Source organism: Terrapene carolina, unplaced genomic scaffold, assembly GCF_002925995.2.
Source record: "Terrapene carolina triunguis isolate 2854851 unplaced genomic scaffold, T_m_triunguis-2.0 Scaffold232, whole genome shotgun sequence".
Taxonomy (NCBI): Eukaryota; Metazoa; Chordata; order Testudines; family Emydidae; genus Terrapene; species Terrapene triunguis.
Window position 1 is genome coordinate 9950247 of NW_020664583.1, and position 23127 is coordinate 9973373.

A 23127-nucleotide genomic window follows, 5' to 3' on the forward strand; every position below is an offset into this window, starting at 1 on the left:
CGTGTGTGTCCACACTAAGGACACACTAAGGACAGTAATTCGACTTTGTGAGTCCACACTAACGGGGCGAGCGTCGATATTGGAAGCGGTGCACTGTGGGCAGCTATCCCACAGTTCCCGCAGTCCCCGCTGCCCATCGGAATTCTGGGTCGAGCCGCCAATGCCTTCTGGGTAAAAAAAATTTGTCGTCATCCGTCCGTCACTAACGCCCTCCCTCCCTCCATGAAAGCGCCGGCGGGAAATCAGTTCGCGCACTTTTCTGGTCAGTGAGAGCGCGGACGCCACAGCACTGCGATCATGGATCACGCTGCGACCATCGCTGCACTTCTGGCCGTTCTCAACACCTTGCAGCTTATCATACACCTTTCCCTGAGGCAGATGAAGAGTAATCAGGCGAGGAGGCTACGACACCGCCGTGATGGCCTGAAGTCGGAGAGTAGCACAGAGCTGTCAGAAACCACGAGCCCCAGCGCCCAGGACATCACGGTGGCAATGGGTCATGTGGATATCGTGGAACGTCGATTCTGGGCCCGGGAAACAAGCACGGACTGGTGGGACCGTATAGTGCTTCAGGTCTGGGATGAATCCCAGTGGCTGCGAAACTTTCGCATGCGGAAGGGGACTTTCCTCGAACTTTGTGACTTGCTGTCCCCTGCCCTGAAGCCCCAGAATACCAGGATGAGAGCAGCCCTCACAGTTGAGAAGCGAGTGGCCATAGCCCTCTGGAAGCTTGCAACGCCGGACAGCTACCGGTCGGTTGCGAACCACTTTGGTGTGGGCAAATCTACCGTGGGGGTTGTTGTCATGCAAGTAGCCAAGGCAATCGTGAAGGTACTGCTCCCAAAGGTAGTGACCCTGGGAAACACGCAGGTCATCATAGATGGCTTTGCCGCGATGGGATTCCCAAACTGCGGTGGGGCTATCGATGGGACTCACATCCCTATCCTGGGACCGGACCACCAGGCCAGCCAGTACATCAATAGAAAGGGCTACTTTTCAATGGTGCTGCAAGCACTGGTGGACCATCGGGGACGGTTTACAAACATCTACGTCGGATGGCCGGGCAAGGTTCATGACGCTCGCGTGTTCAGGAACTCTGGTCTGTTTAGACGGCTGCAGGAAGGTATTTACTTCCCAGACCACAAAATAACTCTTGGGGATGTGGAGATGCCTACAGTCATCCTCGGGGACCCAGCCTACCCGCTAATGCCCTGGCTCATGAAGCCCTATACTGGCGCCCTGGACACAGAAAAAGAACTGTTCAACTACCGGCTGAGCAAGTGCAGAATGGTGGTGGAGTGTGCTTTTGGCCGTCTCAAAGGGAGATGGAGAAGCTTACTCACTCGCTGTGATCTCAGTGAAACCAATATCCCCATCGTTATTGCAGCTTGCTGTGTGCTCCACAATCTGTGTGAGAGCAAGGGGGAGACCTTTATGGCGGGGTGGGAGCTAGAGGCAAATAGCCTGGCTGCTGATTACGTCCAGCCAGACAGCCGGGCCATTAGAAGATCCCAGCGGGACGCCCTGTCCATCCGGGAGGCTTTGAAAGCTAGGTTCCTGAGTGAGCAGGGCAACCAGTGACTTTTCAGTTTGTGGACAGAAAAGCTGAACCTGCCCCCGTTTCTTTACCCAGTTCATTTTGACTATCCTCTCCAGTTACATACCCCCTTCTCCCCCTTCCCCTTCCCAAAAAATAAAATCATTTCTATTTTGTTAATTAACACCGTTGTCTGTATTGCTGTTTTCGCGGGAATATTTTAAACCGGGGACGCAGACTGTGGCGGGGGGCGGGTTTAGTGTTCTGATGCAAATGATGCTTCTAAACTCCCGGAATGACAGGCTCCGCACTGGTGGACTGGTTATTTCAATGGAGCCTGCCAGCACTCCTGGGGGGGACTGTGTGTATGTGTCGGCTATGTGACTTTCTGGCAGGGGGGGTAGGGTTACAGATCCCCTGCTGCGTGGATCAGTGAGCCAGGATAAGGACCGCTGCATAAGATCTGTAACTGCCCTCCCCCGCCACAAAGTCACAGAGCAAACCCCCTCCCCCAGAACATGAAAAACACCTCCCAGACTGACCAGGGTAACCAGTGACTGCACTGTGTATGTGTCCTGATGCTGGACCTGACACCGCCTCTGTACCCTGCTAAAGGTCACTGTCCTGTCCAATTACCAAGCCCCTTCCCCCCTCCAGACAGACTCTCCCTCAAAAGAACCTGACTGAAACAGCAATGAACAGAAACAAACATTTTATTGCGAACCAGACATGAAACGTGGGGGGTGAAACTTGGACGGGGGCTTGTGTGAGGTGGGTAGGAAAGGACTTATGAAATTTTGGGGAATGTCAGCCTTCTAGTGCTAGAGCAGTCTGCAGGGGTTGACTGAAAGTTTTAACGTCCCTTGCCGCCCCTCCTTCTTTGGACTTTAGGTGAGGGTGGTGTGTGACTTGGTGGCGGGTGAGGGCGGTTACAGATAGACTGCAGCGGGGCTCTGTCCTCCTGCCTCCGGTCTTGCAGAACATCCACAAGGCGCCGGAGCGTGTCCGTTTGCTCCCTCATTAGTCCAAGCAGCTTTTCAGTAGCCTGTTGGTCCTCCTGACGCCACCTCTCCTCCCGTTCCATGACTGCTCGGTGCATTTGTGACAAGTTCTCCCTCCACTGTGTCTGCTGGGCTGCCTGGGCTCGGGAACAGCCCATTAGTTCTGAGAACATGTCTTCACGCGTCTTCTTCTTCCTCCGCCTAATCTGCGCTAGCCTCTGGGAGTGTGCTGACAGGCTGGGTTGGGAGACAGTCGCAGATGTGTCTGTGTGAATTGTAAAAAGGGAGTGAATTCCTGAGACAGATAAATGAAATTGTATACAAAGAACCTAGTCTTTCTCTGTGAACAAGACCATGCACTGCACCTCTCACATGCGCACTCAGGACAAGGTCGAATTTTCGGCCGTCGCCTTCAGTGCCTGTGGACTTGCGGTGGTCTTGGAGTGATCAGAGAACTGTGGCTGGAGACCTGAACTTCTGGAGCGGGCAATAATGGTAAGCCGTAGACTTGTGGCTGCTTAAAACTCCAGCAGTAGCACTGGCCTCCTTTCACATTGAAAGCAATGCCAGTCTCTGCTGCCAGCAATCAGGACAGCATCAACTCTGCCCCGTCCCACCCCCTCGCGGCTGTCCCAGGGAAAGATCCCTGTATGCTGCCCCTCTCCCTCCACCGCGTGGCTGTAAAGCAGTCCCAATACTAACATTCCCCTCCCTAATTCAAAGCAGGGCGTCATGAGCGACATCACCCTCCTGAGGATCCCGGACACCCAGAAAGAACGCATGCTGCGGGAAAGCATGCAGAAACCGGGGCCGTATGCCGCGATGCTATGTCGGGCCATGATCCCCGAGTACTTGATTGTGGCGTGGAGGGGATATGTCTGCTACCACGGAGGGCCCACTAAGATCGCCCTACCCCGGAACCTCATAAACAGGCTTGAGATCTACCTCCACGAGACCTACGAGGAGTTCTCCTACGAGGATTTCTCGTCAATCCCCGGCCACATTGACCGGATTTTCGCCTAGGTGCACTGGGACTATGGAGTGGAGCGTCTTGGGCCTCGGAATCATGTAGTAACGGACATTGTGAAAATTTTTTAAAATACTTGGGACTAAATTGAGAAGAGCCTAAGACAGAGAAATCATGAAAACCCATTTGTTACCTTTGTAAATATTCCTGTTTTGTACCTGATTATTTTTTACTAGTTTACAGCACTTTTATAAATATACATTGTTAATAGTATAAATATTACCGTTCTGTTTTAAATAAATGTTTACATGTTTACAGCACTTACTGCTTGATCCTTCCCCTGATTCTGTGTCCGGGGTAAGGGATGGGGATGGTTGGTACGGGATCTCGGTAAGGGTGATGAAGAGCTCCTGGCTGTCGGGGAAATCAGCGGTGCCAGCGCTGTCGACTGCCTCATCCTCCTCATCTCCTTCTTCATCTTCCCCGTCCGCTAACATGTCCGACGAGGAACCGGCCGCGGACAATATCCCATCCTCGGAGTCCACGGTCAGGTGTGGGGTAGTGGTGGCGGCCGCTCCCAGGATGGAATGCAGTGCCTCTTAGAAACGGGATGTGTGGGGCTGGGATCCGGATCGTCCGTTAGCCTCTTTGGTTTTTTGGTAGCCTTGTCTCAGCTCCTTGATTTTCACGCGGCACTGCGTTGCATCCCGGCTGTAGCCTCTCTCTGCCATGGCTTTGGAGATCTTCTCGTAGATCTTAGCATTCCTTCTTTTGGAGCGCAGCTCGGAAAGCACGGACTCATCGCCCCACACTGCGATGAGATCCAAGACTTCCCGATCAGTCCATGCTGGGGCCCTCTTTCTATTAGATTGCACGGCCATCTCTGCTGGAGAGCTCTGCATCGTTGCCACTGCTCCTGAGCTCACCTCGATGTCCAAACAGGAACTGAGATTCAAACTGCCCAGACAGGAAAATGAATTCAAATTTTCCCGGGGGTGTGGCTGGTCAGAGCATCCGAGCTCGGACTGCTGTCCAGAGCGTCAACAGAGTGGTGCACTGTGGGATAGCTCCCGGAGCTATTAGCGTCGATTTCCATCCACACCTAGCCTAATTCGATATGGCCATTTCGAATTTAGCGCTACTCCTCTCGTTGGGGAGGATTACAGAAATCGATTTAAAGAGAGCTCTATGTCGAACTAAATGGCTTCCTGGTGTGGACGGGTGCAGGGTTAATTCGATATAACGGCGCTAAATTCGACATAAAAGCCTAGTGTAGACCAGGCCTAAGTGACACAGCCTCCTGCCAAACTCGGTCAAAGGTCGTGACCAGAGGAGAGGGGGGGCAAGGAGGGAAAGAATAAAAAGCCCCAGCAGCAGCACTAATGAAATATGTTCATGGCTGATGAAATATAATAGCCGCTTGTGTGAAGCAATAGGTAACTTTAGCTAAATGCAAACTGACTAAATGCAACTTCTCCTGTGAGCACCCTGTAATTCCAGCTAAATGCAAAACTAGCCAATTAAATACCTTCTTTGGGCGTCCTGTAATGAACCCCTATGCCCTATAACCGTAAAAATCCAGAAAAACAACATGTACCCTGCCTAGAAAAACACTCCAACTGGTGCCAAGCACTGCCCATATCGGAAACCACCAAGAAGCCCTCCACTCAATATGCACCCAATTCTCGTAAAATAATTAGGAAGGTGTCGGGAAGAAGGGAGAGACCCCAACTCTTATTTCACGAAAATGACGTATGCTTTGTACTATGCTTGCGGTTTGAAGGAATAAAAACAGCCTGCGTGCTGTGCTAGGAGTGGTAGTTTTCGGACTGCTACCCCAACGCGTTGGTATGTATTGCAATAAACTGGCCTCAAGCTTGAGTCTGTGAACTAAAATCAATGCGTGGGTGACTTTTTCCACGACACTAGTTTAAAGCTTGTCTTTTTGTCTAAGAAACTTTTCACTACTTCTTTGGGTGATGGTCCCTATGTATATTGCACAGATGGGATATGCATGGCCACCATGGACCCGAATCCAGAATTTTTTAGTAATCAGTGTCGGTTGGTCCACACGTGCCATAGCTTTCCTCATGCTCCGAACTGAAGGTATAAGGGATGGTGCAGACAAACGCTTCTCCAGTCCCTTCTTACCGCTGCATGGTCTGAGTCGGAATCTTTTGTGTCCTCAGCTCCTTTTGCTACTGCATCATTTCTGTGAATATATTGTAAGTGTTTGTTTTCTGTATTTTCTCCTTTTTAGACTCGAGTATAGTGTGATTAAATAGTTCCCTCCTCTTCTCCATCTTGTTGATTCTGATATGAATGCATCTTGTACTGCAGCTCAAATGCTTGCTGGTAAACAATTCTGTTGTGCTCCATATGGCTTGACTTTAACATTCGTGCCCCGAATGCTCTGAAACTTTATTCATTTGTTCAACGTATGAGCAGGGAGAGGTACTCATGTAGGTCCAGCATTTGTCTGGTAAATGTTGGCTGGCACTCAAAAGGTGTTTAAGTTTGAAGACACTGACTCCTTAAAGAGTTTGATGAGGATGTAACTGAGTATATGCTACCATTACTGGAGGAATTTCAGACATGGGGGCATGCCTAGTCTCCTACATTCAAATTCTGGGATAATTTTCTCCAGGTTATGCAGATCTAAATGTCCGTGCAGAGAGATGGTGATTGGAAAGTTCACCTGCAAACAGTGTGCCATGCTTCCATAATTCTTAACTACAGATAAGCCCAGCTATCCCTGGTGGATATCAATCTACATTTGTGATATGTGAAATCTCTCTGAAAAAAATACACAGTGCCTTTGAATCAAGGGAATTTGCTGTGGGTCAGATTACTAGTTCTTGTATTGGAATGTGCCATCAAAGTCTCAAAGGGCAGTACTGGGATTGTAGGACTGCCAAGAAAGAAGCTAGCCTTTGTCAGGTGGACCCTCAAAAGACTGGTCCTGAGTGAATATGCAAAAGATATGAGAGAAAGATGTGACCTAACAAGAAATAGTGAAGACAAAGTCTACAAAAAAATCCTTGCCTCTGCACTGAAATGGATGAAGAGTGTGTTACAGCATTTACTAACCTTGTCATCAAAACTATGACAAACACAGTTTTCCCTGAATCACATCCAGAGATGCTTATCAATGTAGCAGTTGGACTTCAGGGAACATCAGATGTACAAAAAATAGCAGATGTTGGCAAAGAAGAAATGGAAAGATTTGTGAGAGGTCCTTTTGATTCTGATGGGGCATGAAGCTTCTTCAACCTAGTCAAGAAATCTGGCTTCAAAACATTTGCTGACCTGGCCAAGAAGACCAAATTTAAGTCTGACAAAGGAGGGACAATTACAGCAGCAATTGTTTTCCCTAGAACCCTGTTCGTAGCAAGATGCAGAGATGATGTTTCAATGTACACACATTAACAAGATGTGGCTCTGTGTCATCCCTATTTGGTATTGGGGTGGGAAAAAAATCCGAGTTTGATATTGTCAAAGTAAAGGAAGCTTACTGCCTCAGAGATCTTGCCAAATTGGGAGAGAATGATGGATAAGCTGCAATTTCTTCAGCAAGAAAGTTGGTAGCAGTGCTGCATGACCAGAGCGAGAAAGAAAAGGAGAACCACAAATACCAGACTTGCTTGTACCTTAATCTGGCCATCAAAAAGGTCAAATCACAGGCCAAACTCCCACTATGTGAGGACAGTTTTGAAGAGCATATCAAAAAAACACCTTGACAAACAGAGATTTGGATGTCTTTGCACATAGGTAAATCAGATATTGGATCACCATTACAATATGGATGGGAAAATGTGGATGATGAACTACTTCCTGTAATCTTCAAGGGCTGAATGGCATCTGAGCTTATTTGTGCCTATACGGGTAGGAGGGCACTGCACAGTCAACTGTATCTGTAGTCTGAACAATCTTCCCTGCAGAGAACTGTGTATATGACAAGATAATGAAGACTGTGGTAACCCACATGCTCTTGACAGAGATCATAATGATGAATATAATGATGTTAACTAGAAATGTCACCAGTGGTATTACATTTCAATGATACCAGTGCAAATTTTTATTATTAGATTTTGTTTTACCCTTTAGATGGTTGTATTGATGGTTTGAGGTCACAAAGAAATCCAATTTTATGTCTTGAAATAATATGTAGAGTTATTAACAAACAGAAATGAATGCAAATATTTCATTTGCAGTGATCATTTTAGCATGTTGGTGTCATTGTTCATCTCCATTTCTGTGTTAAAGGCACCACTTGACAGCTCCATATCATGTCTCTCTTTAAGTAGACATAAGCTTTCAAATGATGTGCATGTGTTTAGAGAGAGTACATTAAGTCAATCAGTCAGTGGTGTCTACCACTCACCTACTTTGTCTGGAAAATTCCAGTATCTTCATGCAAAACATCTTGTCCCATACTAGTTTATGTAAGACATTTTGGACCATACAGTGAACAGCTGCCGGCTTAGCTTCAGACAGCAACATATTTCTGCAAATTATTTTCTGTGGGCCTCCTCTGGTCCTTTGGCCAACTTTGCACAACTCCATGCTCTTTCCATCAGCACTTTTAGCTATCTGCAGTAATGTCCATTTTTAATTTAGAGCAGAATGTAAGGTCTGTTCACAATTCATGATAGTTCTGTCCTTGTTTAGTAGTTTTCACTATTCAGCAGTATAAAAGCATTTAACTCATTTGCTTTGTCAGTCAACAGTAGGTCAATCAAAACAGCTGTACACATCTCCATACCAGTGCTTGATTATTCCATATACCACAATGATAAGGGTGGTAAGATTACTTCATATGTGAAACACTCTCTGTGCAACAGCCAGTCATACACTTGATCAGGTCTTAGGGCCTTATAACATTTTTGTTAGTTCACTTAAAAGATTTACACCTCACTTTGTATTCTCAACATACCACTTGAATGGTTCGGCTTCTTTAATACAAAACAAATATTTTGTTACTATTACTTTTAGTTCTATATGTTGATCGGATTTTCTATTTCAGATAGACAGCATGCTCTGAACTATTTGCAGTATTTTATGATGAGGTTGCCTAAGGGGTGAAAAATCCTCAAACTTGAAGGGGTCTATGACATAATGCCTGTAGCATAGCTTTAATTTTCTGATATAGTTTCTTAAATATGAATTGACACCTGTTAGATTTCTTTATCTAGTAAAAACATTATATCTTGTCATACTGTATCAAATAGTTTGATCTATGGCATCTCTATTATCGAATTATAGGCACAGATGAGGAAGTAACTTCACAGCTTAATAAGAATTTTGGGTTAGGTCTAGCTAATTAGCTGTTATAGTATAGCAACCTACATCTCCTCTGCAGTATCTGCTCTTCTATATCTTTTAAAGGCTTAGATGTAAGTTTTGACAAAATTGCAGCCTGTGTGTGGATGTCTATAATATTGTTGTTAATAAAGTCCATATTTTCTGTATCATTGCTATAGAAGGAACATTTGAAGAGGCTTCAAAATAAATCAAGCCCCCAAATCATGTAAAAATTTAGAAAGACCTTATTCTGGAGTTATATAGAAGAACTTTGCAGAAACCTGTAGATCACTACTGATCATCACAGAATACTCACAATGGGCTGGATATTCATACCCTGATATTAAGTTGTACCTCACTCTAGCCTCACTAAAATTAGTGGAACTACTCATGGTATACAGGGTATCCCAATCTAGCCCTATAATTCAGGAGAAAGGTCAGAAGAATAGAAATGTGAATTTGGCATTCAAAATGAGTGTGGCTGAGGAGATGGATAATCTGTCTGGCTCGGCAAATTGCCTGGATATCTACATAGTACAAATGAGACATGATTGGTGAGGCAATATCTTTCATTGGTCTGACTTCTGTCAGTGAGAGAGACAAGCGTTTGAACTTACATTGAACTTTTCGTCAGGTCTGGAAATGTACTCAGAGCGTCACAGCTAAATACAAGGTGGAATAGATTGTTTAGCATAAGTAGTTAACACATATTTCACTTCAAGGTGAAGTGGACTGTGTGACAGGTTGTCACCCCTGGGGTGCAGTCTGGGAGCTGGGGGAACCGCTGCACCCTTCTAAGACACACAACTGGGCTGGCCCTGCTTTTCCTGCTCTGTTGGAGAGACAACCAGCCTCACCAGGCTCTGTTTGTGACAGGTTGGATCACAGAATCTCCCCTTGGGAACTGCCAACCAATGTGCCAAGATTACTTCTGCCCCTGCTTTCCCTGCCAGCTTGGGACTCCAGCACCCTGTCTTGTTGAGCCAGACATGCCAGTCTGCTCCAACTCTGACCCAGGGTCTGAACCATGTCCCCTAACAGCTGTAGGTTTAAACTGAAAGCAGCTTACTGAAGTGTTCCTGTCTTTAATATTCAGATGCCCAACTCCCAATGGGGTCCAAACCCCAAAACTCAAACTGTTTGCCCTCTGTAACACTGATAGAGAGGTATGCACAGCTGTTTGCCCCCGCCCCCAGATATTAATACATACTCTGGGTTAATTAAAAAGTAAAAAGTGATTTTATTAAATACAGAACGTAGGATTTAAGTGGTTCAAAGTAATAGCAGACAGAACAAAGTGAATTACCAAGTAAAATAAAATAAAACATGCAAGTCTGAGTCTAATACAGTAAGAAAACTGAGCACAGATAAAAACCTCATCCTTAGAGGAATTCCAGTAAGCTTCCTTTTACAGACTAGTCTCCTTCTAGTCTGGGTCCAGCAATCACTCACACCTCCTGTAGTTACTTGTCCTTTGTTCCAGTTTCTTTCAGGTATCCTTGGGGGTGGAGAGGCTCTCTCTTTAGCCAGCTCAAGACAAAATGGAGAGGTCTCCCAGGGGTTTAAGTAGACTTTCCCGTGTGGGTGGAGACCCCCTCCTTTCTCCTATGCAAAGTCCAGCTCCAAGATTGAGTTTTGGAGTCACATGGGGAAGTCACATGTCCAGGCATAACTGAAATTCTTACCAACCAAGCCACATTCCTGGGAAAGCTCCGATGTGGATTGGCGTCTTTAAGTTCATTGTTGGTTTAAGTGGTTCTTGTCTGGGCACTTAATTTGCACATTCCTTTCTCAAGAAGCTGACCAAATGCTTTACTAAGGCTACTTAGAAATCAAGCAAGTATACAGCCAATATTCCTAACTTCCAGTACAAAAATGATACATGCATACAAATAGGAGGAATGTATTCAGTAGATCATAACCTTTATATAGATATGTTACATGGCATATGTAGCATAAAACATATTCCCATCATATATACAGAAGCATATTCCCATGAAGCCTTATGGGGTACACCGTCACACTGTTATTGCCCAACTCAACAGTAGGTGGCACCACTCACCCAAACTGAGCTACTTGAGGGCAAACAACAGACACCAGCCAATTTCCCAACTTCCCAGGCACCCCCCCCCCACACACACACTGGAGTATAAACCCAAAATTATACAGTCTTGCACTGCACAGGGATCGGTACAGTGTAAGCTCATAAATAGTTCACCCCTCCTTCATCTGGAGAGGAATATGCAACAAGCCTGTGTTAACCAAGCTGTGATTTTTTTCCCCCATACATTTCACTCAACGGCACACTGGTTTAGATAAAGCAAAAAAAAGTGTATTAACTACAAAAAGATAGATTTTAAGTGATTATAAGTATTTTCAAACAGATCGAAGCAGATTACCTAGTAAATGAACAAAATCACAAACTAAGCCTAAGATACTAGAAAGATCGGATATGAATTAGCAATTCCTCACCCTGGCTGATGATACAAGCAGTCTACCAGGTTTCCATACACACGCAAGAAATCTGTTTAGCCTGGGACCAGCACTTCCCCCAGTTCAGTCTTTGTTCCTCAGGTGTTTCCAGGAGTTCTCTTGTGTGGAGAGTGAGGCCCCTATGATGTTACACCCGACCTTATGTAGCTTTAACATATGGTGGTAACCCTTTGTTCTAAAAACAGTTCCCAGCCCAGTTTGTGGAAAAATACAGGTATCAAAATGGAGTTCAGTGTCATGTCACCTGGTCACATGCCCTTGCTGAGTCATAGTAGCCATTACTTACAGGCTGTCTGGAGCGTTCTCAGTAAGGCTCATCACATGGAGGATAAGCTTCTCCTAAGGCCTATTGTTTTCTCTAATGGCCCATTACCCTGAATAGGCCCCTCACAACCAGCTATCTAGACTGGAAGCCTTTTGCCTAGTGGGTGTTACCCAGGTGTAACCACATTTGAAATACAGATACATAGTCAGTTTTCATAACTTCAGATACAAAAATGATACATGCATACAAATAAGCTAGTCATATTCAGCAAATCATAACTTTTCCAGACACCTGACAAGACATATCTTGTATGAATTGCACCATAATTATATCATAATCATACAACTATGAAGAATATGGGGTGCAATGTCACAGCTTCTTAACATGATACAAGTCCATCTACCATAGCACAAACTAACAAAAAAAAAAAAAAAAAAAAAAAGAAAGCCATGCAGAAAAAGCATTAGTACTCTGTTGGAGGGGTTGGCCAGTAGATCCCTACGATACAGATTTTACCCCAAGCCATCACAAAAATCTCCTCTCTGTAAAGTAATGTCATGAAAACCTCTATGGAAATCTGTGGCATGCAAGAAGCGTGGTCTCCCCACAGTGTAATCTCCACCTGTCAGGTCCATGGCCCTCCATATCTATAAGAGTAAGTAGACAAGATTTGCTCCTAAAAGAGAATTTAATCTCTTTGACATTGTTGGCAGTAATAAAATAATATTTTTAAAAAGTAAATGCATAACTAAACAGTTAGCTTGGATGCCATAATAAAGTACTTGATCTTCTGTAATCTGTGCATTATCATCTGGAACAAAGAATACCAAATTCAATTTTGGTTCAGGCAAACTAATACCAGTTCCTTAAAGATTGATTTAGCATAGAATAACTTTGAATAGGGACATGCAGTTTTAGTAAGTTTCTCTTAAATAGTTTCAGCCAGGAGAGTAAAATCTCCCACCTTCCATCCACTTTCCTGTCCAGTGCTGTTAAAAAGTCAAACTAATAGAGAATAAAGTTTTGGGAAGACATAGTAACATTGTACAGTGGGAATACAGTGAAAGAATTGTTTTAATTTTTGACATGTGCTTATGTAAAAAACTGTACCATACTGAAATGATAAAGGACAAAGTGCCAATTAAGAACTCAGAAATTGAGTTTAGGAGAATTTCAATAAATATGTGCTAGCTATGGCAAAGCTCCAACCTTGTCTCCATGGGTCCCGTGCTTCCAGACAGTTTATGCTAGCCTCAGAGGCTCACTGCGACCCTCCACGTAGCCCTTCTCTCTCTAGGTCCAGGGTTACAGTCTACTGAGCCCTTTTCATCATAAGCCAGCAAGGAAGTTGGTGTGAGAACTCCCAGTCTCTGCTGTCCCTACGGGATTGTTCCCCTCCCAGGAGGTGTTTCTGTAGTGGCGAGTTGGGGGGAACCCGGGCCCGCCCTCTACTCTGGGTTCCAGCCCAGGAACCCTAGTGGCAGCAGCTGTTGGCAGCCAACCTTTCACCACCAGAGCTGCTACACTTCCCTGGGCCACTTCCCCACAGCTCTCCCGTTTCTTTCTCTTAATGCCTTCTTCACCCTTACCTTAGGGCTCTGTAACGGTGCGTAGACTCACCTGGCAGCACCTCCTGCTGGTCGTCTTGGGGAATTAGCCTGAGGCCTCTGGAGTGCCCTCTGTCAGCCGGTGTCTCGCTTTGCCGTTGGCCCCCGTGTCCCTCCCGGACCGCGGGTGACTCTTTCACTGGGTGCTGCCCCCTGGCAGTACCCCCACTGTTTCTCTGGGTCTCCCCACTCAGGGGAACCCCCACCCACTACCCCCACCTCGCCTCAGTCATAGGCTACTGCCAGTCACCAACTCGCCCCCACGCACTGGGGCAGACTACAGTGTAAGCCACTCATCATCGGCAAGGTTGGGTCTGGACCTGCTGCCTCTACCTATTGCTGGGCTGCCCCTTTGCAACCCCAGCTAGGCCCGCAGCCTGGGGGTTTTCCAGGCTGGAGCTCCCCAACTTCTCTAGCCTTCCCCCAGCCCTGCTCCACTCCCAGTACCCTGCTCGGTTCCCTAGCAGCCGGGCCCTTCTGTTTCTACAAGCAGAGAGAGAGTGTTTGGGCTTCTGGCTCGCAGCCTCTTATAGGGACCAGCTGGGCCTGATTGGGGCGTGGCCCCAGCTGTTACTGCCTTTCCCAATCAGCCCAGGCTTTGCTTCACAGCCTCAGCCCTCTCCCAGGGCTGGCTTTAACTCTTCCAGGGCTGGAGCGGGCAACCACCCCGCTACACCCCCCCCTCAAAACCCTCACCCTTGGGGATAGGGGGGCCTCTCGGCCTGGGCTCCCCAAAGTTGGCCCTCCAGGGCCGCCACCCTCCTCTCAGCCGTTTCCCAACCTTGGCCAATCTCCCAAGCATGTGCCTCCACCTTCTGGCGAGCCAACTCCGTGGCCTCCAGGCACGCCCGCAGGTCGGGGTCCCCCAGGCCCTCCTCCTCCAGGGTCTGGGTCCATTTAGTATGTTTTTCCTGGACCATCTGGACCCCAGCCTCATGCTGGGCCCACTCCGTCTGGGTTTCCCCCTCGGCGACTGGCTTAGCAACGGTCTGGGTCCCCACCTCCTTTGGGGTCCCCGTCCTCTCCGCCTCGGCCTCCGTCGCCTTTACTGGGTCCAGTGCGGCCCCTTCCCAGCCTCCAGGCACCTCCTTCGCCCGACCCTCAACTCCCATGACGGGGCAGTGCCTCCTACTGTGTCCTGGCATATGGCAGCCCCAGCAGGCTCCCCGCCTCTTTGCTGCCTTGGCTCCTCCTCAATCCCTCTCAGGTCCCACCCTTCCACTAGGGCGGATCTGGACCCTCCAACTTGGGCCTGGGCATGCCCACCGCATGTGGCCCTTCTGCCCACAGGCCCAACATATTGGCAGCTGCCCAGGTTCCCTCACCCGGCCGACTGTCCCCGGGACTTGCCCCTGTCTCTCTCCTGGGTGAGGCGCCCAGCCCCCGCCCCAGTAGGGACAATCCCTCTTTATATGTTCTTGCCTTAAACAGGCATAACATGTCCAGCGCTCGTCCGCGGGCCTCCTGGTCCCGGCTCTCCGCCTCTCCCATCCGTCTCCACCACTCTGGAACTCCTTCCTGAGGAGGTTTACCAGGGCCCGCTGTTCCTGTACCAGCTGGCCCAACTGTTCCTGGAGGGCCTCTTGCACCTCCCACAATCCCTCCTGGGCCTCCCGGATTCCCTGCAGGTCGTCAGCCCCCTTCTGCTGGGGCACTGACACCGGGGCCCAGCCAGGGATGGCACCTGGGGTCTCAGCATAAAACACCCCAGCGTACCCAGGATCCATCATCCCTCCTTGCAGCTGCAGTGTTCGGGCAATAGTCTCGCAGTCCTTTGCCCTGCCCCTTGTATCGGGGCGGACCATCCGTGCCTGCATTCTCCACCACTAATGTAAGGGGGCGGCGACTCACCCCTGCGGCGCCTCCTGTCGGTTGTCCTGGGAATTAGCTCTTCGACCCACAAGCGCCCTCTGCAGGCCGGTGTCCTGCTTCCCGCTGGGTCCCGAGTCCCTCTTGGACCCCGGTGCCCCTTTCAGACTGCGGGGTACTGCAGAGGGTGCTCCTGGGTCGAAGAGCTAATTCCCAGGACGACCGACAGGAGGCGCCGCAGGGGTGAGTGCCTGCCCCCTTACAGGCTCCCTTCCAGTGGCTTGAGGGTGTCTTCATTACCCAGCCCTTCAGCCGCACTTCCTCTTCTCTGGCTCCGCTTTCCTCTCCCCGGCCTGACCAGAGTGAGCCCTTTTATAGTATCAGAGGGACCATAATTAGAGTCAGGTGTTTACATTAGCTAAACGGCCTCACCTGACTCTTTGCAGGTTAATTGGAGTCATGTGTCCACCCTAGCCTGGAGCAGCCCCCGCGCTGATCAGTCAGGAAACAGAAAACTGCTTATCCAGTAGCCAGTATATCTGCCTTCTACTACTCTGCTGTACCCAACTGGCTTGGGTCTATCACATAGCATATTACATTTTAGAATTTCAGTTATGTGATGGCTTTCTGATTTCAGCCAATACTCAGATAAGGGGCATATAAAAGCACTACACAGGGTGATACATTACATAAATATATTGTGTCAAATTCTGAAATAAGTCCAAGTGAATATAAGGTGATGTAGCTTATTACTTCCAGCCTCCTTAGTGTGTTACACTAACCTAGATTCATAGAATATCAGGGTATCAGGGTTGGAAGAGACCTCAGGAGGTCATCTAGTCCAACCCCCTGCTCAAAGCAGGACCAATCCCCAACTAAATCATCCCAGCCAGGGCTTTGTCAAGCCTGACCTTAAAAACCTCTAAGGAAGGAGATTCACCACCTCCCTAGGTAACCAATTCCAGTGCTTCACCACCCTCCTAGTGAAAAAGTTTTTCCTAATATCCAACCTAAACCTCTCCCACTGCAACTTGAGACAATTACTCCTTGTTCTGTCATCTGCTACCACTGAGAACAGTCTAGATCCATCCTCTTTGGAACCCCCTTTCAGGTAGTTGAAAGCAGCTATCAAACCCCACCTCATTCTTCTTTTCTGCAGACTAAACAATCCCAGTTCCCTCAGCCTCTCCTCATAAGTCATGTGCTTCAGCCCCCTAATCATTTTTGTTGCCCTCCGCTGGACTCTTTCCAATTTTTCCACATCCTTCTTGTAGTGTGGGGCCCAAAACTGGACACAATACTCCAGATGAGGCCTCACCAATGTCAAATAGAGGGGAACGATCACGTCCTTCGATCTGCTGGCAATGCCCTTACTTATACAGCCCAAAATGCTGTTAGCCTTCTTGGCAACAAGGGCACACTGTTGACTCATATCCAGCTTCTCATCCACTGTAACCCCAGGTCCTTTTCTGCAGAACTGCTGCCTAGCCATTCAGTCCCTAGTCTGTAGCAGTGCATGGGATTCTTCTGTCCTATGTGCAGAACTCTGCACTTGTCCTCATCAGATTTCTTTTGGCCCAATCCTCTAATTTGTCTAAGTCCCTCTGCATCCTATCCCTACCCTCCAGCATATCTACCACTCCTCCCAGTTTAGTGTCATCTGCAGACTTGCTGAGGGTGCAGTCCATGCCATCCTCCAGATCATTAATTCAGTTGGACTCCCTTTGACTTAAAAATATGCCCTCAGATTCAGACAGACTTATTGATGTGCAACTTACACCTTCTTAAAAATTGCCTGTGGATTTGTCCACTGAACCTGAATATAAGGGAGATCAAGTTGTTATAACTGACATATTGAGCAGCCAAAAGATAGAAGTTTATTCTAAGAAAAGCAGCTAACAGAAAGCTAAAAGACAAGGTAAGTTAAAATTACTTATGTGAGTCCAGTGCGGTAGTGTCGGGATGAGGATTTAGACCTCTCCTCCATGCTGGCCACCTTTGAGGCTGCCAGAGACCTCATAGCAATGATGGTCCAGACACCAGCACCGCCACAGAGAGGCACTGTGCCCTCTAAGGACAAGCTGGCGATGATGTGGCACCACTTGCTCACACCCAGCACCATCTTGCTCCACACCACCTTGGTCACCGGGCTCAGAGTCCTCTTCGGATTCAGAGGCGAAATCATATGCCTCCAGGCGAAGCCGGCACCGATCTTGGCACCGCTTCAAACAACAGGAAGGGCAGCCATTGCCTATGATGTCATGGCCACAGCAGTGGCAGGCATCGGCTCAATGGCCTTTTTGGACCCCATGGGCCTCCCACCAAGCCCAAGGTCCAGATCCTTGTCTGTGGTCTCGGAGGCACAGGCCCTTCCATTTTCATCAGCATCCATGGCCCGCAAACCTCCACATAGACAAAAAATGGTCGCGCAGGTCGGCACTAAGCTAGCAGTGGGACCCGGAGCCGGTACTTAGAGGGGCACGGGTCCGGAGGTCAGCACCGCTCCCACCACCACACAGGGTGCTTCAGCACAGGGGGATCTCCGTGAGCTACACGGTCAGGAAGATCCGGTGCCCCTGCGGGCATCTGCCTCATCTTCCCTTGATGAAGTGGTGGCAGGCACATCCACCACGCTATCGTCCACAGACAACAGAGCCCACCAGGAGTTGATCAGAAGCGTGGCTCAAAATTTGGGCATGCAGATAGAGGAGGTGGCGGAGGAAACCGACCCCCTGGTTGATATCCTGGTGCCCGAAGGCTCATCGAGGATGGCTTTGCCCCTCATTAAAACCATCAATAACACTACAAAAGTGTTGTGGCAAAGGCCCGCCTCTCTTTCCCCAACGGCAAAAGGGGTGGAGAGGAAGTACTTTGTGTCTTCCAAAGGGTATGAGTACCTGTTCACTCACCCTCAGCCAGGCACTTTGGTAGTGGAGGTGACCAATCAGAAGAAAAGACAGGGACAGCTGGGACCGACCCCTAAATCCAAGGAGGCTAAGTTGGACCTCTTTGGTAGGAAGATATACTCTACCAGAGTGGCTCCAGCTTTGTGTTGCCAACCAGCAGGCAGTCCTCAGCCACTATAGTTTTAACTCCAGAATACATTGTCCAAATTTAAAGAGCTTCTTCCGGCGGAGTCCTGCTCAGAGTTTGCTGCTGTCCTGGAGGAAGGCAAGGTTGTAGTGAGGACCTCCTTAGAGGCCTCCTGAGACACGGTGGACTCGGCAGCCCATACCATGGTGACAGGCATAGCCATGAGAAGAAGCTCATGGCTTCAGGTGTCATGTCTCCCGCATGAGGTCCCACAGACCATTCAGGACTAGCCCTTTGACTGTGTAAGGCTCTTTTTGGAGAAAATAGACACTAAGCTCCACAGTGTAAAGGACTCAAGAGCAACTCTGACATCTCTTGGGCTTCATATGCCAGCCTCCACAAAGGAAGCATTTTAAACAACACCCTGTTCCTCGCTTCTACTCAGCTCTGCCTAGGCAGGACTATAGCAGGAAGCGGGGCAGGAGTAACAAACGGAGGCCCTCGCAATTCTCCTCTAACCAGGGCCCAGGGCCTCAGCGAAGCAGCCTCGGGCATCAAAGCGAAACTTTTGCAGGTGCGCCCGAGGGCGATGCACCAGTTCCCATCCTGGATCCTCCCCCTCCCTTCATGAATCATCTATCCCATTTCTACCATACCTGGATGCAACTCTCCTCAGACCAATGGATCTTGAGCACAGTAAAAATGGAATATTCTCTTCATTTCTGTTCCCTCCCACCTTCCCATCCTCTTTACCCGTCCCTCTTCAGGCACTCTTCTCACGAGGAACTTCTCATGCAGGAGGTGCAAACGCTCCTACAACTCAGGGTGATAGAGGAAGTCCCTCTAGAATTGAGGGGCTGGAGTTTCTATTCCTGGTATTTCCTAATCCCGAAGGCCAAGGGTGGTCTCAGACCTATTTTAGATCTGTGAAACTTCAACAAATTAATAAAGATAAAGTTCCGCATGGTCTCCCTGGCCTCTATTATCCCCCTGGATCTGGGGTGGGGGCTGGTACATCGCCCTCGACTTGAAGGATGCGCATTTTCACGTGTCCATAGTCCTGTCCCACAGACAGTTCCTCCAGTTTGTGGTCAACAACACTCACTATCAGTTTACAGTTCTTCCCTTTGGCCTTTCGGCAGCCCCTCAGGTGTTCACGAAGTGCATGTCGGTCATGACAGCCTTCCTGCGAAAACGACAGGTGCAAGTATTCCCATACCTCGACGACTGGCTAATCAAAGACTGCTCCAGGGCCCAAGTGGAGGCCCATGTGAGCCTAGTTCTGGCAACATTTCGTAGACTTGGCCTGATACTGAATGTGTGGCAAAGTCGACCCTAAACCCAACTCAGAGAATAGAGTTTATCAGCACTCTCCTGGATTCTGGTCAAGCCAGGGCTGTCCTTCCAGAGACTCGCTTTCTCACCGTGGGCGCCATCAGAAGGGATCTTAGGTGATACCCCACTACTACCGCATGAAATTGCCTGAAGCTGCTTGAAGATAGGGCCACATGTTCATATGTAGTGCAGCACTCCAGACTGCTGCTCCGTCCTCTTTAGGCTTGACTAGCCTCAGTGTACAGACCGAATCGAGACCACCTAGACAAGGTGATCACACTCACTCCCCCAGTTATAGAGTTCCTCAGGTGGTGGCTTGACCCACAAGTGGGGTGTGCGGGATTGCCCTTCTCCGGACTCCAACCCTCGCTGTCTCTAGTAATGGACATATCTGCAATGGGTTGGGGTCGCACTTAAGCAGACTCAAGGCATCTGGTCCCAGCCAGAACTTTTGTTGCACATCAATGTCAGGGAGCTAAAAGTGGTCTGCCTTGCTTGCCAGACATTCCAGGCCCATCTGGAGGGCAGATGTGTATCGGAATTGACTGACAACACCACAGCACTGTTCTATTTAAACAGACAGGGTGGTGCTTGCTTCTCTCCCCTGTGCCAGGAAGCTCTCAAGCTGTGGGACTTCTGCATCACCCATTCGATATATCTAGAGGCATCGTACTTTCCAGATTCCCAGAACGAACTGGCGGATCATCTCAGCAGGTCATTTCACGATCATGAGTGGTCCCTCTGCCCGGATGTTGTGATCAACATCTTCCAATGATGGGGGGTTTCCTCAGATAGATTTATTTGTGACAAAGAACAACAGGAAATGTCACCAGTTTTGCTCCTTCCTGAATCCTTTGCTCCTTGCTCATTCGCAGACAGTTTTCTCCTCCCTTGGAAGGACCATCTACTATACACTTTCCCGCCCTTCCTGCTTGTACACAAAGTACTGCTCAAAGTCAGAAGGGAGTATCAATGATCTTAATAGCACCAGCGTGGCCTCACCAATATTGGTTTACCACGCTTCTAGACCTGTCAGTGCACATGCCAATAACCCTGCCACTGGTCCCGGACTTGATCACCCAGGACCATGGCCACCTCCAGCATCCCAATCTGCAGTCTCTCCATCTCACAGCATGGAAACTCCATGGCTGAACCCCTCAGAGCTCACATGCTCAGACCCTGTTAGAGAGGTCCTCCTTAGCAGGAAGCCATCCACTAGGGCCACCTGTCTGGCCAAGTGGAAAAGGAACATGCCATTTGAGCATTACAAAAGCACTCCATCCTTACAGTCATCAATTCCCTTTATCCTGGACTATTTGCTGCATCTAAAACAGCAGGGTCTGCCGGTATCATCAATAAAAGTGCACTTGGCCGCTATCTCAGCTTTCCACCTCAGTTTGGCTGGTCACTGAGTTTTCGCAAACCCCATGGTGGGCTGCTTCCTCAAAGGATTAGATAGAATATACAGTCAAGTAAAACAGCCAGCTCCCCCATGGGATCTTAACCTTGTGCTCTCTAGATTGATGGGACCTCCTTTCAAGCCCTTAGTAACATCCTCCCTCCTCTACCTTTCCTGGAAATTAGCGTTCTTGGTAACTATAACTTCAGCCAGGCGGGCGTCTGAGCTTAGGGCCTTAACCTCGGAATCGCCATACACGGTCTTCTATAAGGACAAGATGCAGTTGCGACTGCACCCAGCCTTCCTCCCAAAGGTAGTTTCGCAATTCCACGTGAACCAGGACATTTTTCTTCCTATGTTCTTTCCTAAGCTGCATGCTACCAACAGGGAACGTATGCTCCACTCCCTGGATGTCAGACAAGCATTAGCCTTCTACATTGAAAGAACAAAGCCATTTCGAAAATCAACGCAACTCTTCATTGCAATTGCCAGCATATGAAGGGGCTTCCAGTCTCGTTCCAAAGGATCTCTTATTCATAGATTCATAGATTCATAGATTCTAGGACTGGAAGGGACCTCGAGAGGTCATCGAGTCCAGTCCCCTGCCCGCATGGCAGGACCAAATACTGTCTAGACCATCCCTGATAGACATTTATCTAACCTACTCTTAAATATCTCCAGAGATGGAGATTTCACAACCTCCCTAGGCAATTTATTCCAGTGTTTAACCACCCTGACAGTTAGGAACTTTTTCCTAATGTCCAACCTAGACCTCCCTTGCTGCAGTTTAAGCCCATTGCTTCTTGTTCTATCCTCAGAGGCTAAGGTGAACAAGTTTTCTCCCTCCTCCTTATGACACCCTTTTAGATACCTGAAAACTGCTATCATGTCCCCTCTCAGTCTTCTCTTTTCCAAACTAAACAAACCCAATTCTTTCAGCCTTGCTTCATAGGTCATGTTCTCAAGACCTTTAATCATTCTTGTTGCTCTTCTCTGGACCCTTTCCAATTTCTCCACATCTTTCTTGAAATGCGGTGCCCAGAACTGGACACAATACTCCAGCTGAGGCCTAACCAGAGCAGAGTAGAGCGGAAGAATGACTTCTCGTGTCTTGCTCACAACACACCTGTTAATACATCCCAGAATCACGTTTGCTTTTTTTGCAACAGCATCACACTGTTGACTCATATTTAGCTTGTGGTCCACTATAACCCCTAGATCCCTTTCTGCCGTACTCCTTCCTAGACAGTCTCTTCCCATTCTGTATGTGTGAAACTGATTTTTTCTTCCTAAGTGGAGCACTTTGCATTTATCTTTGTTAAACTTCATCCTGTTTAACTCAGACCATTTCTCCAATTTGTCCAGATCATTTTGAATTATGACCCTGTCCTCCAAAGCAGTTGCAATCCCTCCCAGTTTGGTATCATCCGCAAACTTAATAATCGTACTTTCTATACCAATATCTAAGTCGTTAATGAAGATATTGAACAGAGCCGGTCCCAAAACAGACCCCTGCGGAACCCCACTCGTTATGCCTTTCCAGCAGGATTGGGAACTGTAGGGAGCCAGGGTGGCTGCCCTCCGAACCGGAGGTAAAAGGGCCTTTCTCTCAGCCGGAGTGAGCAGGGCCAGCCCAAGCTAGCTCCACCCCCCGGAAGGGGAGGGGTGGAACAGGAAGTATAAAGGGCGGGGCCCTTAGCTCAGTCAGGGCAGCACCAAGGAGGGAGGCAGACGCAGACCGCGGGCTGCTCCCTTCAGATCCTGCTGCCGCGCCAGGGGAGGCCCTGGACCAGTGGAAACCGCACCGGGAGGACGGACTGGGGCTGCCAGGACTGCCCGCTGCCGAGTACCCAGGGGAACTGGAGGAGCCGGAGTGGGAGCTGGAGCTGCCAGCAGCCAAGGACTGGGGGGAGCTGGAGGAGCCTGAGCCTGAGCCTGAGGGGGAGCTGGAGCTGCCAAGAGCGGACTACCCCGACGCACTGACGGGATCAGAAGGATCCGGACGAGCGATCGGGTAGGAAGTAGCCCAGGGACAAAGCTGCACAGTGGTGAGTCTGTATCACGGAGGGACCCCGCTGATCCAGTGGCGGGACCCTCGTCCTGCCACCGTCAGGGCCCTGGGCTGGAACGCAGTGGTGTAGGGTGGGCCTGCGTTCCCCTACCCGGCCGAGCCACGCCGGGACCTTTGCCGGCGCTCCCCTGCTTGAGGGGCGCGCAACTGACCTTTACCGGCGCTCCCCTGCCTGAGGGGCGCGCTACTGACCTTTGCCGGCGCTCCCCTGCCTGAGGGGCGCGCTACTGACCATTACCGGCGCTCCCCTGCCTGAGGGGCGCTACTGACCTTTGCCGGCGCTCCCCTGCCTGAGGGGCGCGCTAC

The 23127-nt window shown here is 48.9% G+C and overlaps 1 protein-coding gene across 1 annotated transcript in view; it reads left to right on the top strand.

Moving 5' to 3' along the window:
• The window catches only part of DOCK3 (dedicator of cytokinesis 3), a 357395-nt gene that overhangs the window by 14618 nt on the left and 319650 nt on the right, over nt 1-23127 (top strand). Inside the window, exon 5 of the mRNA XM_029912574.1 lies at nt 19088-19286. Coding sequence (XP_029768434.1) covers nt 19088-19286 — 199 coding nt within the window. The remainder of the gene's footprint in view (nt 1-19087; nt 19287-23127) is intronic.